Source organism: Octopus sinensis, linkage group LG22 (assembly GCF_006345805.1).
Source record: "Octopus sinensis linkage group LG22, ASM634580v1, whole genome shotgun sequence".
Taxonomy (NCBI): Eukaryota; Metazoa; Mollusca; class Cephalopoda; order Octopoda; family Octopodidae; genus Octopus; species Octopus sinensis.
The window spans coordinates 19,197,557-19,216,677 of record NC_043018.1 but is presented as its reverse complement, the minus strand read 5'-3'; the positions used below and the strand labels follow the sequence as shown (position 1 = coordinate 19,216,677).

Genomic DNA, 19,121 nt, shown 5'->3' with positions numbered 1-19,121 from the left:
TAAGCCTAGTAACTTATTCTATCAGTGTCTTTTGCCAAACCCCTAAGTAATGGAGACGTAAACACAACATCAGTTGCAAGCGATGGTGAGGGTACAAACACAAACACATTCACAACAAATATACTCATATATAAGACAGTCTTCTTTCAGTTTCACTTTTATTCTTTGCTTTTTGAGACGTAATATGGAACCAGTGCCAATGTTGCATTGTTTTAATCCAAAAAAATTACATGTTGACACCCCTGGGGTGTGATAGTATTACCATGTGAAATTTGATTTATTTGGTTGAGCCATTTGAGAATGCATTGGGAACAGACAGAGATACGAAAGATTTTAAATATAGATATAGATTAAAAAAGTATGGAAGACCCTACATACAAAAAAGCTTTGTCCATTTACGCAGGAGCTCTGGGTAAAATGTTATAGAGCATGACCAGATTGGATAGTGGTGCAACCTTCTGGCTTGTCAGTCCTCAGTCAAACCATCCAACCCATGCCAGCATGGAAAGCAGACATTTATCGATATAAATGATATATATATATATATATATATATATATATATATATAATAAAATATTAGGTAATAAATCCAAACTTACAGGGAAAAATCAGATTTAGGATTAGATCCAATTTATAGTATATATATTATATTATATTATATTAAATTAGAGATAAAACCACTATTAGGCAAATCAAACATGAAAAAACATAAGCCAATACATAAAATTAATTTAATTTATATTATTTAAAATATATATCAAACGTATTAAAGTTTAATAAAAGATAAAGTATATTAATAAAAGGAATTCCAACCTTGTCTGATTTTCACGTTTTATTTACAATCTTATAATGATATAAGATAATATAATATATATAATAAAATAAAATAAATAATAAAATGTTAAATGTTCATTCTGATTGAACTAGTACTTTCATGCATTAAATTCTGCAATCTCAGGTTCATGTAGTAGTGGTGTGACAGTCATGCTTCACAATTTTTGACTATATTATAATATAATTTAAACCTCGCCAAGATAAATATTTAAACCACCTGATGAATGACTGCGACTCAAAAATTTGAAGAAGTTAGCAGGCATGAAACGATCGTAGTGTGATTTATATTTTTAATAATTTTGTTATATATTTAAATAATATAAATATAATAATCTTATGTATTGCTTAAGTTTTTCATTGTTTGATTTGCCTAATAGTGGTTTTGTCTCTAATTTAATATAAGATAATTATATATATATATATATATATATATATATATATAATATATTACATGTGTGTGAGATGGAGAGAGAGAGAGAGAGAGAGAGAGAGAGAATTCTGTAGAGTTTCCAACAAACCAATTTCCCCCATAAGATATTGGTCAAACAAGGGTTACAATGTACAGTAAAGAACATTTATTTAACAAACGAACATCGAGATTGAACTTACAACCATATAACCCCCACAAACACTTCCATATCCATTGTCCTCCTCTAGACTCCAGTAAATCAACGAGAGCTGAATCTATAATGAACATCTTATTGACAAACAGATGTTAAAAAGAAAGAAACTCATCGCTCTTACCCTTTCTCTGTTCTACTTATTCAAAATCAATGTCTGCTTGATACGGTCCACTTAACTTGTCGCTACTTCTCTCAGCATGTCCTACTTAGTTGACAATCAATCTATTCTCACCTCTCAATTCTTCTCAACTCCTACCCCCACGTGTTCCACACTGCTAAACCAGAGGACTTCACACATTAACCATCTTTTCTTCAAATATAGGAACTTTTCAGCACATGCCCCACAGGTGTTTGTATTTGCGAGTTGGTGAAGAACTGTTAATATCTATTTCTTTATTGCCCACAAAGGGGCTAAACACAGAGGGGACAAACAAGGACAGGCATAGGTATTAAGTCGATTACATCGACACCAGTGCGTAACTGGTACTTAATTTATCGACCCCGAAAGGATGAAAGGCAAAGTCGACCTCGGCGGAATTTGAACTTAGAACGCAGCGGCGGACGAAATACTGCAAAGCATTTCGCCCGGCGTGCTAACGATTCTGCCAGCTCACCGCCTCAGACACCGTTCTGTTAATATCGATGACTTTTGCAGGTTCTCTAAGGCTAAGAAGAAGGAAGCTATATAGAGGTACCTTGTTGCAAGGATTATAACCCTGTTAGTATCACTAAAGGCATCCAGGGCAACACAGAAGAGCTTAACCAAATTATGGATAAAGTCTACATCCCCATAAAGAGGAACAGTCTTTCTCATGAGCTTCCACACAGTTTCCATTTCTCCAGCAAATTTCCTTGATAGCCTTTAATCAACCCATAGCTGTAGTAGAAGGTTTTTTTAATCTAAGATGCCGTGTACTTACTTGTACTTGTGGCGACATTCTCCCTGGCTACTTCTACCACTCTCGAGGCAGAAGAAGTTTCGTGGGAATATGTGGATTTCACAAGCGGTCCCCAACAATCCCGCATGTAGAGACATCCTGTTTGCTGCGGATTGTCCGCAGACGCAGGGACAGAACGACCGAGGAGCCGTCGGTTGCCGAAGCAGACACTCCGAGGATTTTCACCAGAGCCCCGTCTGCCGGGTTGTAACCCTAATACCACTCGGTGTCAGACCAATCCGCCTTGGGTGGCCCTACCAGGAACTGAAGTTCCCGACGGCATAGCTCTGACACTACCCGTTGCCAGCGTCCCCACCACGGTGAGGAGGGGATAGACTTTGGGGACTAAGATGCCGTGAAGTGGGAGTAAACCCCAAACCACACGGGGGCAAAGAGAACTTGCTAACCTAACAGCCATATCAACATCCATTCAGGAACAGGTGAGATCCTGACAAAACACTCCCATGACAAACTCTTTCCACAGACCAACGCAACCCCCTCCACTTGGGCAAAGTCCTTCAGAAGGCAAATTGAAGCAAAAGTCCCTGGTTTAAAGTGTATTTGGTGTTGTTTTTGAACAGCTGCCCTTTGAAGTCACATACTTCATGAAAAAAAAAAAGGGCAGGGTTTTTTTCTTTCTTTTTGAACTCTTCCAGTGTTTCACGTCACCCTATTCCTACCCACTACCTAAACAATTTCCTTTCCTTTGTGGTATCAAACTTCGAGCATCAGCTATTTAAAATTTTCTTTTTTCAAACTACTTTTCAAGCTAAATAAACGTCTGTAATGTCATATCTCCCCAATAACGAAAGTAACAAGTAATTCTTTCACTAAAAAAACAATTATTTCAGTTGGTAATCAAAAAACTGAAAAGGCAAATATTTTGCATTTCGGTACCACACACCTGAATTCTCCAACCCTTTTTCAGGTAAATTTTTACTTCTTCTTCCGTCTTATGAAATAAAATATCAAAACTTTCAAGAAAATTCCCCAGGTCAGATTCATAACCAATGTGAAAGAAAGAACTCAACAAAATAGCTTTATATATATTTATATATATTTATATATATATATATATATATATATATATATATATATATGATAGATCGGTAGCCATTACACACATTTTTTCTGTGTCCCTTTCTGTAGAAGAGCGTAGGCTCGAAACGTAAAAGACTTTTTCAATTCCTGAGCGTTATACTAATACATCTGTTTGTTTTCTACACCACCTGTCTTCGTCTTTTGTTTTTTTCGTGAACTCTCCCTATATATAAATATATATATATATATATATATATATATATATATATATAAAACCCCACTAGAATGGGAGAAAGCGCTAATATATGATATATGATCTAAGTTATACGATGTATAAAACATGTAATATACAAATAAATATCTGTAATAAAAACCATCCGAATTTCATCTAATATTTCATTTCTTCTAATATATGTATATGTTTATTTATATATATATATATAAGCATATACATAGTTTCTAAAATGCTCGTGCATCAAACTCTTAGTCACATGCATACATACATATTTTTATAAATCGTAATTTCTATTGCTGTAAACATAGAAATTCAAAGAAATTTAAAAGAAAACAAAACAACTGGGAGTGGTACCTTCGTATCTAACCCAGATCTTTTTACCCAGGCAATAGACGACTTGTTAATGTTTACATTTTCACCTTATAGTAAAAAACGGAAACCCTAACACAGTTATAAATAAACTGATCAATTAATTTCATTTTAATTCCCCACAATCGTTTTTTTGTTGTTTTTTTTTGTTGTTTTTTTTGTCTGCTGAAAATTCACATTTTTGGCATTTTGGGCTTCTTTTCAATTTGATCCTGCTTTGTATTTTAAACTTAGCTGGTTGCTGTTTGAAAGCAATTCATGTTATTTTTTTGTCCTACATTCATAAATATAAACAAAGGTATGTGTTTGGGTGTGCTCAGGTGTGCTCAGGTGTGCAGGTATACATTCCAGAATGTCAATTTATTGAACAACTTCCCCAGGCTTCCAGATCAATTGTAACTAATTCACAAATGCCGTTATGCCATGTGCATTTGTGTGTGTATATATATATATATATTATATTAATAGGAGCACTCCGTCGATTGCGACGATGAGGGTCCCAGCTGATACGATCAACGGAACAGCTTGCTCGTGATGTTAACGTGCAAGTGGCTGAGCACTCCACAGATACGTGTACCCTTAACGTAGTTCTCGAGGAGATTCAGCGTGACACACAGAATGTGACAAGGCTGAAAGTTTGTGGTGAAAGAGTACAGCAGGGTTCACCACCACCCCCTGCCGGGAGCTTTAGGTGTTTTCGCTCAATAAACACTCACAATGCCCGGTTTCGGAATCGAAACCGCGATCCTCCGACCGCGAGTCCGCTGCCCTAACCACTGGGCCATTGTGCCTCCACATATTATATATTATATTATATTATATATTAAAAGGCAAGTTGTCTATCTGTGTGGTGTGTGTTGTGTGAACCACTTCTACTCTTACAATTTTCAACCAAATTTCACCAAATTTGACATGAGTGCTCTCTTTAACTTAGGACATTTTTTCTTATAAATTTTTCCTCGAAATTCCATGTCCCTAACATAAATAAACAACTCTCAATTCGCCTAGGATTTGGATTGAGCCAGTGACAAAATGTGATACACACCCAGCTGGAAAAGATCAATACTTTACTTTGTCAGCTGTGGTGAGCTCTTATCGACTGCTTGCACAGTACTGCCAGCAGTATTCATTTGCAAGTTACGATTTGCCTCTGTTTTCACATGAGCGCTCTTTTTCATATAATTATTCCAACTTAAACTAGCCACTTCAAAGCTCTTCCCCAAAATTAAAAATCTTTAATTCTGTCTGTTTGATTAACATTTTTGCCAACTACATTTTACTGGGTTTTTTGGGGTGCTACACATTCACCGGTTTTTCCTTAGGACTTTTTCTATTGCGTAAACTGATAATTTTCCACCATGCCTCGATGCAAAAGATCCAATATAGGTCAGCAAACAAATGCTGCGAAGAAAAGTAAACGTATGCGTGCAAATGAATCTGCCGAGGACTCCGCCAGGATGAGCTCTCTCAATGTACTTAGGATGGCTTCAGCGGGAAGAAGGGAAAGAGAAGAGCAGCGTTGTGATCGGTCAAAGCACATTGCTGCGGAACAAGCCGTCCAGAGCAACGAGCAACGTTCAGCACGCCGAACAAGAAATGCTTCCTCTACTGCTGCTGCACGATCTTCAGAGACTCCAGCACAATTTGCAGATCGACTTACAAGAGATGCTTCCTCAAGTGCTGCTACACAACGTGCAATTCGACATACAAGAGATGCCTCCTCATCCGCTGTTGCATGAGCTGCAGAGACTGCAGCACAACGCGGAGATCGACTTACAAGAGATGCTTGCAGCAACTGCTGCTGCACACGCTACGGAGACTACAGGAGAAAGACAACAACGGATGTTGCTCTATGCGGCAAACAGGAAAACATCAGGTAACCATACCCTTGTCCCCTTATTTAGTTCATTAGCGTAATCTTCACAGTGTGCTCTCCGTAAAGTGCGCCCCAATCTTGAGGTAGATACTACACTTTTCATCTTTTTTGCACAGGCCACACGTCAAATTTTTTGTTCAGATAATGTTGTACGTGCTACCCCTCGAAACAGCTGGTAAGCATACTCCTTCTCTTTATGCCATATCTTTAGGCTCAACCTTTCCATCTGCTAAACAGCGCATGTCAGCAGTTATGTGGTAAGGAAAAATAAACTCAATTTACTGCCAGTTTTTTACAGATCGACCTACCATTCCAATGGAACACAATGACAATGGTGTGGACGTATGACTCTGCATGTTCACTATTGCACTAAATAAATCAAACAATGCAGGGAACGTCTGCCATTAGGATTTCTTTTATTCAGTTCAGGGGTGCATTCATGAATGGTCTAATAACCAAAGAGGCATACTTAACAAACAGCTCCGGGCAACGCCGGGTACGCCTGCTAGTATATATATATATAGAGAGAGAGAGAGCAACAAAAAATATTTTGACACAAATGAAAATTAAATGTTGAAGTGAAACTAACGGTTTTTGTGTGTTCTTGAATGGCTTACACATATCTTCCATGTTGCAATTGTATATATATATATATACATTATCACTATGGACTCCGTGTGGGCAGTCATCTAAAAGTTTTTGTTCGTCATGATGCTGACATAAGTTCCTTGTCTTTCCTGATGAGAAGGCGGCATAATGCACCCTTTATTCCTTCGGAATTAAGAATATGCAGTCTTCGAAACATATGTCGAGAATAAAGGAATTTTGTTAAATCGTCGTTCGACTCCATTCTTTCATTTATTTATTTATATATATATATATATATATATATATATATGAAAAAATAGAAATGAACATCTAATTTTTAAAGTGGAAATATTATCAGAAACCCTAACCAAAAAGCAGAAAAGCAGACATCGGTTGTCTCTTTATAGACGAAGACCCCTTGCAATGGGAGGAGTGGAATCTCATAAGGCTGGAAAAACAATCAACAATTGGATTGTACCTTATAACAGTGCTCCGCAACTGGTATTCAAGGCGGCAAGCTGGCAAAAACGTTAGCACGCTGGGCGAAGTGCTTACCGGTAATTCGTCTGCCGTTACGTTCTGAGTTCAAATTCCGCCGAGGTCGACTTTGCCTTTCATCCTTTTGGGGTCGATAAATTAAGTACCAGTTAAGCACTGGGGTCGATATAATCGACTTAATACCTATGTCTGTCCATGTTTGTCCCCCTCTATGTTCAGCCCCTTGTGGGTAATAAAGAAATAGGTATTCAAGGCGGCGAGCTGGCAGAAACGTTAGCACGCTGGGCGAAGTGCTTAGCGGTAATTCGTCTGCCGTTACGTTCTGAGTTCAAATTCCGCCGAGGTCGACTTTGCCTTTCATCCTTTCGGGGTCGATAAATTAAGTACCAGTTACGCACTGGGGTCGATATAATCGATAATCGATTTAATCCGTTTGTCTGTTCTTGTTTGTCCCCTCTGTGTTTGGCCCCTTGTGGGTAGTAAAGAAATAGGTATTCCATGGCACACTGGTGTAATCTGAACATCCTTTTTTTCTCTATACATTTAGTTTATATCTTTAGTTCAGGTGTACTGCTGAATTTTGCCTTATAATGAAACTCTTTTAAGGACATCCGTCACTGTAACGTTGAAATCGATGCCTTAGTGAGGTCAGCTAAATATGCCATCAAGTACACACTGAAAAGAAATGACCAAGCTGTTGTTTAAATAAACTATGATTACGAAATTAGTCAATATCTAATCGGTTGGTACATTGGACCAGCCGAAGCAGTTACAGCTATTTTAGGATTGTCACTTCCTGAAAGAGCAACTGCAATAATGAAACAGAAAGTTCATCTTCCAGATGAACGAAGAATATTGCTCAGAAATGATGAGGATAAATATGGGTGTCAGTGAAAGACATATACTTTACTTACTTTTTACTCTTTTACTTGTTTCAGTCATTTGACTGCGGCCATGCTGGAGCACCGCCTGTAGTCGAGCAAATCGACCTCGGGACTTATTCTTTTGTAAGCCCAGTACTTATTCTATCGGTCTCTTTTTGCCGAACCGCTAAGTGACGGGGACGTAAACACACCAGCATCGGTTGTCAAGCAATGCTAGGGGGACAAACACAGACACACAAACACCACACACATACATATATATATATATAATATATAATATACATATATAATATATATATATTATATATATATATATATATATATATATATATATATATATGAAAAAATAGAAATGAACACTCTAATTTTTAAAGTGGAAATATTATCAGAAACCCTAACCAAAAAGCAGAAAAGCAGACAGCGGTTGTCTCTTATAGACGAAGACCCCTTGCAATGGGAGGAGTGGAATCTCATAAGGCTGGAAAAACAATCAACAATTGGATTGTACCTTATAACAGTGCTCCGCAACTGGTATTCAAGGCGGCAAGCTGGCAAAAACGTTAGCACGCTGGGCGAAGTGCTTACCGGTAATTCGTCTGCCGTTACGTTCTGAGTTCAAATTCCGCCGAGGTCGACTTTGCCTTTCATCCTTTTGGGGTCGATAAATTAAGTACCAGTTAAGCACTGGGGTCGATATAATCGACTTAATACCTATGTCTGTCCATGTTTGTCCCCCTCTATGTTCAGCCCCTTGTGGGTAATAAAAGAAATAGGATTCAAGGCGGCGAGCTGGCAGAAACGTTAGCACGCTGGGCGAAGTGCTTAGCGGTAATTCGTCTGCCGTTACGTTCTGAGTTCAAATCCGCCGACGAGGTCGACTTTGCCTTTCATCCTTTCGGGGTCGATAAATTAAGTACCAGTTACGCACTGGGGTCGAGATAATCGATAATCGATTTAATCCGTTTGTCTGTTCTGTTTGTCCCCTCTGTGTTTGGCCCCTTGTGGGTAGTAAAGGAATAGGTATTCCATGGCACACTGGTGTAATCTGTACTCCTTTTTTTCTCTATACATTTAGTTTATATCTTTAGTTCAGGTGTACTAATAAGTTTGCCTTATAATGATAAACTCTTTTAAGGACATCCGTCGCTGTAACGTTGAAATCGATGCCTAGTGAGGTCAGCTAAATATGCCATCAAGTACACACTGAAAGAAATGACCAAGCTGTTGTTTAAATAAACTATGATTACGAAATTAGTCCAATATCTAATCAGTTGGTACATTGGACCAGCCGAAGCAGTTACAGCTATTTTAGGATTGTCACTTCCTGAAAGAGCAACTGCAATAATGAAACAGAAAGTTCATCTTCAAGTGATGAAACGAATATTGCTCAGAAATGATGAGGATAAATATGGGTGTCAGTGAAAGACATAACTTTACTTACTTTTTACTCTTTTACTTGTTGTTTCAGTCATTTGACTGCGGACCATGCTGGAGCACCGCCTGTAGTCGAGCAAATCGACCCGGGACTTATTCTTTGTAAGCCAGTACTTATTCTATCGGTCTCTTTTTGCCGAACCGCTAAGTGACGGGGACGTAAACACACCAGCATCGGTGTCAAGCAATGCTAGGGGGACAAACACAGACACACAATCACACAGACATACATACATATAGATATATATTATACATATAATATATATATATATATATATATATTATATATATACATACATACATACATACGAACAGGTTTCTTTCAGTTTCTCTACCAAATCCACTCACAAGGCTTTGGTCGGCCCGAGGCTATAGTAGAAGACACTTGCCCAAGATGCCACGCAGTGGGACTGAACCCGGAACCATGTAGTTCACAAGCAAGCTACTTACCACACAGTCACTCCTGAGACGAAATTGACGAAATTCTTTTCATTGCGTGTCAATGATGAAAAACGCCGCCGCCGTGGTGATCTCATTCTCGCCCACAACATCATAAGCGGTAAGTGTAACCTCTCGAAAGAGCTGTTCTTCACTCCTGCTCCAGAGCGTCAGCTGCGGGGTCATTCCGAAAAGCTTTACCTGCGACGATTTCATCTAAATCGAAGGAGAGGAGCTTTCTCCGTCCAGGTTGCGGATCCGTGGAACAAGCTGCCAGAGGAGATGGTGAAGATGCCGACGACCGCTTTGTTCAAAGCCTCCCTTGACCTCAAGTGGCCTGAACTCTTTACATGAACACCACCCTGTACTTAACTCCATGTCCCCCTACATGGCCTTGCTATTTGCTTTTGAGCCAAATTAACTAACTAACTAACATGAATTTGCAGAAACATTACTTTGTGCTGAAGTACCCCATGTCTTTCACTTGGAATGGTAGGAACAAAGAATGGCAAAGAAGCAACCGAGGAAGAAAAAGTTGAAGGCCATTTGAACGGTTTTCAAAGAAGAAACATTCGGTCATGTTTATGTTGTCAAACCAAAGGTAGAACTGTATTATTTAAGAATTTTATTCCATCAAATACGAAATAGTATTTTTTTTTCCTTTGCTTTGACATTTTCAACTTGGAGTTGACTTGTTGTGACCCAGCGAGTCACGGGTACATATAATATACATACAAAAATGTGCGTGTACGTACGTACGTACATGCATACATACATACATACATACATACATGCATACATACATACATACATACATGCATACATACATGCATACATACGTACATGCATGCATACATACATACATACATACATACATACATACATACATACATACATACGTACATGTATGCATACATACATACATACATACATGCATACATACGTACATGCATGCATACATACATACATACATACATGCATACATACATACATACATACATACATACATACATTCATGTATACATACATACGTACATACATGCATACATACATACATACATACATACATATACATACATACATACATGCATGCATGCATGCATACATACATACATACATACATGCATACATACATACATACATACCGAAACACCTCTTACCCCAGTCTGTCATTCTAGTCTTCAAACAGGGAAACAGATCCCTCACAGTCAACTATCGCCCAATCTCAACCCTCCCCATATCATTAAAATGTTTGAAAGGATGGTGAGATCAAGGATCCCGGAGAGCCACAATCTCCTAAATTCAAACCATCATGGCTTTCGCTGCTGCAGGGACTGTCTAACACAGCTCTTACACCATATCGATGATATCCTTAAAGCCTTGGGGTCAGGTTCGAACTCATATATATCATATATCTTGACTTCATTAAAGCGTTCGACAGAGTCGACCATAATATCCAACTGTCAAAGTTGTCAAATGTTGGAATCCGTGGAAAAACTACTGCACTGGATTGAGTATTTCCTGGAGAACAGAACACATCATGTTTTGATCGGTTGAATCCACTCAAGCCCAGCAAAAGTCACCAGTGGTGTCTCTCTGGGGACTGTCTTGGGTCCGCTTCTCTTTACAGTCTGTATAAACGATATTTCAAGAATCATCAAACAACGCAAAGTGAAAATATTCGGCGAAAATTTTCCAGAAAATTATTATCGGAGAAGACCAAACTGGACTCCAGTCTGATCTATCTGCTGTAAGTCAATGGACAGACAAAAACAAAATACGACTAAATGAGAGAAAATTTGAGCTGATGCATTTTGGGAAAAAGACTATGCTAAAACAATCCATATTCCCTTCTTTCAGGGGAATCACTCACAGCATCAAATAATATCAGAGACATAAGAGTAATTTTTGACAACAATCTCAGCTGGAATGCCCACATCAACAATAAGGTCGATATAGCTCGTAAGATGAGTTTCTGGATCCTAAGAACCTTCCGGTCCAGAGGACAAGGTGTCATCATTCCTCTTTATATAAACACACCAGCATTGTATGTAGTAAAGAAATAAGAATGTGTCTTATAAAACATCTTTTACTCTTAGTGTTACTCTCTTTGCTCTTTTACTTTTTCAGTCATTTGACTGCGGCCATGATGGAGCACCGCCTTTAGTCGAGACCAAATCGACCCCGACTTATTCTTTTTAAGCTCAGTACTATTCTATCGGTCTCTTTTGCCGAACCGCTAAGTTACGGGACGTAAACACCCCAGCATCGGTGTCAAGCAATGCTAGGGGGACAAACACAGACACACAAAACACCCAAACGCAATATATACATATATACGACGGGCTTCTTTCAGTTTCCGTCTACCAAATCCACTCACAAGTCTTAGGTCAGCCCGAGGCTATAGTAGAAGACACTCGCCCAAGATGCCACGCAGTGGGACTGAACCCGGAACCATGTGGTTGGTAAGCAAGCTACTCACCACACAGCCACTCTTGCGCCTATCATAAATTTTATAGGTAAAATATTTTGGGGGGAACGTATAACGATTTATAACATTGTTATTGTGGGAAATTATTGCTCTGCTTTATGCGTTCCGTTCACTCAAAATGGATGCAACTCGTGAAAGAGGGAGAGCCAGGAAGACGTGGGACGAAGCACTAAAGAAGGACCTCAGTAGGATGACCCTTTGGGACGAGATGACAAAGGGCTGAGATACCTTACACCTTGCTGTGCTCGAAAAGACCCGTCCACCACAGCAGAAGTGTTAAGGCCACTCCCGCGCCGAATAGCTTATTTACAAGGACTTAGGGATTTAAACAAAACAACACCGGTTATCAAGCAGGGACTCACACACACACACACACACACACGTAAACATAGATTGTATGTATGTGTGTATGTATGCATGTATGTATGAATGTATGTATGTATGTATGTATGTATGTATGTATGTATGTATGTATGTATGTATGTAGTATGTAGTATGTATGTATGTATGTATGTATTGTATGTATGTTGTGTATGTATTATGTATGTATGCATGTATGTATGGTGTATGTATGTATGTGTGTATGTATGTATTTATGTGTGTATGTATGTATGTGTGTATGTATGTATGTATGCATGTATACTTGTATGTATGTATGTATGTATGTATGTGTGTATGTATGTATGTATGTATGTATGAATGTATGTATGTATGTATGTGTGTATGTATGTATGTATGTATGTATGTATGTGTGTATGTATGTACATACGATGGGCTTCTTCCAGTTTCCATCTACCAGATCCACTCACAAGGCTTTGGTCGGCATGAGGCTATTGAAGAAGACACTTGCCCATGGTTCCACGTCATGGGACCGAACCCGGAACCATGTGGTTGGGAAGCAAACTTCTTACCGCACAGCCAATCCTGCGCCCACACAGCCAAATATGCAAGCAGACACACACACACACACACGCACACACACGCACGCACACGCACAGAGCCAGTGTCCCATAAAATGCGCTCGTGACAGTGTTAGGTTAAAAGCACCCAGCACGCAGCGTAAAGTGGCTTGTGCCTGCGTGTATGTGCGTGCGTGCGTGCGTGTGTGTGTGTGTGTGCGTGTGCGTGTGCGTGTGTGTGTGTGTGTGTGTGTGTGTCTGCTTGCATATTTGGCTGTGTGGGCGCAGGATTGGCTGTGTGGTAAGAAGTTTGCTTCCCAACCACATGGTTCCGGGTTCGATCCCATGACGTGGAACCATGGGCAAGTGTCTTCTTCTATAGCCTCGTGCCGACCAAAGCCTTGTGAGTGGATCTGGTAGATGGAAACTGGAAGAAGCCCATCGTATGTACATACATACATACATACATACATACATACACACATACATACAATCTATGTTTACGTGTGTGTGTGTGTGTGTGTTTGTCCCTGCTTGATAACTGGTGTTGTTTTGTTTAAATCCCTAAGTCCCTGTAAATAAGCTGTTCGGCAAAAGAGATCGATAGAATAAGTACCAGGCATTGTTAAATTAAGCCCTTCACCACAGTGCCCCAGCATGAGAGTGTCCCAATGACTGAAACCAAAAATAGAAGACAAGGTGTGTGTGTGTGTGGTGTGTTGATGGATGTATAGACGCAGGCGTCACTGTGTTGCCCCTCGGTCAAGCAAAAGGGATTTGGTGGACGGAAACTGAAAGAAACCCGTGTGTATATGTGTATTCCACCACCGCTTGATAACCGGTATTGATATGTTAAAAAAAGGCGTCCGAGTTGGCTGAAACGTTAGCACGCCGGGCGAAATGCGCAGCCGTATTTCGTCTGCTGTTACGTTTGAGTTCCAATTCCGCCGAGGTCGACTTTGCCTTCATCCTTTCGGGGTCGATAAATTAAAGTACCAGTTACAAACTGGGTCGATGTAATCGACTTAATCCGTTTGTCTGTCCTTGTTTGTCCCTTCTATGTTTAACCCCTTGTGGGCAGTAAAGGAAAGTAACTTAGTGTTCCGGCAAAAGAAGGCGATAGAATAAGTGGAGGCTGACAGTGGGGAAATCGATTCGTTCGACTAAAATTCTTCTAGGCGGTGCCCCAGCATGACCGTAGTCTAATGAGTGAAACAAGTAATATATATATATATATATATAATATATATATATATATATATATATATTATATTATATATTATATATATATATATATATATATATATTATATATATAGGCGCGGGGAGTGGCTGTGTGGTAAGTAGCTTGTTTACAAACCACATGGTTCCGGGTTCAGTCCCACTGCGTGGCACCTTGGGCGAGTGTCTTCTGTTATAGCCTCGGGCCCACCAATGCCTTGTGAGTGGGTTTGGTCGACGGAAACTGAAAGAAGCCCGTCGTATATGTGTATATATATATATATATATATATATATGTATGTGTTTGTGTGTCGGTGTTTGTCCCCCTAGCATTGCTTGACAACCGATGCTGGTGTGTTTACGTCCCCGTAACTCAGCGGTTCGGCAAAAAAGACCGATAGAATAAGTACTGGGCTTACAAAGAATAAGTCCCGGGGTCGAGTTGCTCGATTAAAGGCGGTGCTCCAGCATGGCCGCAGTCAAAATGACTGACGGAAACAAGTAAAAAGAGAAAAAAATATATATATATATATATATATATATACAATATATACAATATATATATACAATATATATATATATATATATATATATATATATATACATATCTATATATATACATATATATATATAATATATATATATACATATATATATATATATTATACATATACAAAAGATTATATATATATGTTATATATATAGTAAAAAGATTATATATATACATATATATATATCTTTTTCTCTCTCTCTCCATATATATACATATATATATATATATATATATATATAGATATATATATATATATAATATATATATATATAAAGCATCTTCAGCCCGCCCAGTTTCTACAAAAATACATTCACTTTACAATAAAACAAAAGCCCGACTGAACATCCCACAACCAAGATCGTGTTTGTTTTTTGACACAACTCTCAAAAAGTTAGGTTTAATAAAGGCATTAATTGGCAAAAAAATTTAAAATGTTTAATATTAATAATAGCTAAAAAAGGGAAAAAATGATAATAATGATTTTAAAGACTTACTTTAATGCTTTAATTAAGTTGTTGTGGTTATCGTCAAGAAATGTTCTCATGTCCATCGGAATGGACGGATCTGCTAAATTTAAATCGACAATCACATGTTTACCATTGTGCACCGTTTCAACACCAAGTGCTTTCTTTTTATTACCGTTGCACCGTCTTTCGAACTGCACAAACTTCATCGTTCCAGATGTGGCCGAAGAACAGAAGAGAGAAAAGAGGAGAGACCCGTGCCTGTCGCTGTCGCTTCGAAATAAACAATAATTGCCACCACGATTACGATGACGACGACGACGACCAAAGGTTATCAGTGTGGTGGTGGTGGTGGTGGTGGTGGTGAACCTGGGAATCACTACTAAAGATGGTAACGATAGTAGCGAGGACACTCGTATCATTGCTTTTAATTGCTAGAAATAACAGCCTAGTCCTGCTTGTTTTTACAACAATAAGCACATTGACCGGTCACAATAGTTTTTTTTTACCGTTTCACATTGAATAAGTGTGTGTCTGTGTGTCTGTGTGTTTATTATATACGGAGCGAGCACGCCGGGCGAAATGCGTAACCGTATTTTGTCTGCCGTTACGTTCTGAGTTCAAATTCCGCCGAGGTCGACTTTGCCTTTCATCCTTTCGAGGTCGATAAATTAAGTACCAGTTGCGCACTGGGGTCGATGTTATCGACTTAATCCCTTTGTCTGTCCTTGTTTGTCCTCTCTGTGTTTAGCCCCTTGTGGGTAGTAAAGAAATATATATACGGAGCGAGGTGTACGGCTTGTGCGTGTATACGTACTATACAATCGGGTGTACGTACTATACAATCGGGTGTACGTACTATACAATCGGGTGTTCGTCTGGGTGGGGGGTGGATATCGACTTTGTAAATGTGAAACTGCTGCACAACTAATACTACTACTGCTGTTGCTACTACCACTACTACTACTACTACTACTGCTGCTGCTGCTGCTACTACTACTACTACTACTACTGCTGCTGCTACTACTACTACTACTACTCTACTACTACTACAACTAATACTACTGCTGCTGCTGCTGCTGTTACTACTACTACTACTACTACTAACATCCGACGAGAGCGCAAACAACAACCCTGTTCTCATCACCACCTCAACCACCACCACCACCACCACCATCATTCTTATTACTACGACTACTAACATTACTGCTACTACTACTACAACTACCAGTACAACTACTACTGCGGCTACCCCACCACCACCACCACCACTACTAAAAACAATACAACTTTCACCACCACCATCACCATCAAAACCTCTATCTAATAAGAAGGCTATGGGTTGGTACAATCAGTTGAGTGTCTGTCAAAACATCTCCAGCATTTACTAACAGACAGAAGCTTACGTTCTGAGTTCAAATTTTGCCAGGGTCAATTTGGTGTTCCTTCGGTATTGGTCTACAGAGCGTTGGTGTGGGGAGACGACATCATTTAACCGTTTTCTTCAGCCCAGCCTCTGCATCTGTCAATTAGCAGGAATGGCGTTGTATACCAATACCGAAGGCTTGCCGTCAGTTTTACCGTTTGTGTTTAGCGACTGATGAAATAGAATACCCGTTGGTAGAGGTATTGAGGGTTACGTGGGGGGGGGGGGCAGTTTTTTTAAATAATTTCCACGTAATGAAACACTTTTAAACTTCGTATACTGGTAGAATGTGTTTATAAAACATCTTTTTCTCTTGGCTTTATTGAGAAAATTCTACAGTTTGTAAGATATTTGTTGTTGTTTTTTTCTTCAATTTCTGAAATTTCAACCAATCAATGACGTCTATTGAGGTGAAAACATTCCGTGTCGTATGAACATGTTTAAGAAACAGATTGGGTTTATTTACATTTCTGAAGAAAAATTGATACTCCTCCTCCCACCCCTAACCCTAACCCCAACCCTAACTCTAACCTTACCCTAAAACAGATTGAAATGCAATAGATCGATACTAGGGTCCTAATTATGGGTGACAATTTCATATGACACCGCTAGAAAAAACTGCCGTTCAAACCGAAAAGATCCTATGTTTGGGTGTCATTATAAGACTGTAAAGCAGTGGTTCCCAAGGTGGGGCCTGAGAAAATTCAGGTGGGGCGCGGGGCATAGACGTGGGCTGTGAAAATATTTGTACATGACGAGCGGTCATCGAGTGGACTTGGGAAAAGGTGGGGCGTAAAAACTTTTGCTATGAAAAAGTGGGGCGCCGGGAAAAAAGGTTGGGAAACACTGCTGTAAAGGGTTAATACGGAGAAATATACCACGGTATTTAGGCGTCTTTCCGTTTACTAAATACAAATATGATAGGATATCACTACGTAGAAGAGTCGAAAATCTGGATCTTTTCCCTTTGAACGGCAAATCGAGGAATTAATTTTCTGTAACTAAAACGAAATATACACCGCCGATAGTTGTTGTTGTTGACAAACAACAGCAGTAATTTTATTCAGCTGAATACACGTCATTGATTGGTTGAAATTACCGAAATAAGACAACTTTAACACGAAATAACTTTGGAAATATAAACTTTTATCAACAACACATAGGCGCAGGAGTGGCTGTGTGGGAAGTAGCTTGCTAACCAGCCACATGGTTCCGGGTTCACTCCCACTGCGTGGCACCTTGGGCAAGTGTCTTCTGCTATAGCCCCGGGCCGACCAATGCCTTGTGAGTGGATTTGGTAGACGGAAACTGAAAAAAGCCTGTCGTATATATGTATATATATATAAGTGTGTGTGTATATGTTTGTGTATCTGTGTTTGTCCCCCTAGCATTGCTTGACAACCGATGCTGGTGTGTTTACGTCCCCGTAACTTAGCGGTTCGGCAAAAAAGACAGATAGAATAAGTACTGGGCTTACAAAGAATAAGTCCCGGGGTCGATTTGCTCGACTAAAGGCGGTGCTCCAGCATGGCTACAGTCAAATGACTGAAACAAGTAAAAGAGTAAAAGAGAGTAACACTAAGAGTAAAAGATGTTTTATAAGACACATTCTTATTTCTTTACTACGTACAAGGGGCTGCACACAGAGGGGACAAACAAGAACAGACAAACGGATTAAGTCGATTACATCGACACCAGTGCGTAACAGGTACTTATTTAATCGACCCCGAAAGGATGAAAGGCAAAGTTGACTTCGGCGGGATTTGATCTCAGAACGTAGCGGCAGACGAAATACCTATTTCTTTACTACCCACAAGGGGCTAAACACCGAGGGGACAAACAAGGACAGACAAACGGATTAAGTCGATTACATCGACACCAGTGCGTAACTGGTACTTAATTCATCGATCCCGAAAGGATGAAAGGCAAAGTCAACCTCGGCGGAATTTGAACTCAGAACGTAACGGCAGACGAAATACGGCTACGCAGTTCGCCCGGCGTGCTAACGTTTCTGCCAGTTCGCCGCTTTTTTATATGACACAGTCTACCAGTGTCCGAGTGTTTGAAAGTGTTTAGTTACAAAAAAATTAATTTCTCGATCTGCCGTTCAAAGGGAAAAGATCCGAAAATCTTTCATCAGCTGGAACAAATAAATCCTTTATTTTAGTAGGGACAAATTTAATTTACACCGCATTACTAGTAATTAAGTGTTCCGTCGGAAGGCGAAGCAGGTGCTTGTTGTGGCTTTTTAATTAATTCTCTCATCATGTCACAAAACAGAACTGATTCACTAGAAAAAGAATTTTCCAT

At 39.3% G+C, this 19,121-nt stretch overlaps 1 protein-coding gene across 1 annotated transcript in view; it reads right to left on the bottom strand.

Moving 5' to 3' along the window:
- Nucleotides 1-15,976, bottom strand: part of LOC115223119 (fumarylacetoacetate hydrolase domain-containing protein 2-like) — a 47,640-nt gene extending 31,664 nt beyond the window's left edge. The window contains 1 exon segment of the mRNA XM_029793531.2: nt 15,416-15,976. Within this exon segment, the coding sequence (XP_029649391.1) occupies nt 15,416-15,807 (392 nt within the window). The 5' untranslated portion in view covers nt 15,808-15,976.
- Nucleotides 15,977-19,121: the final 3,145 nt, after the last annotated feature.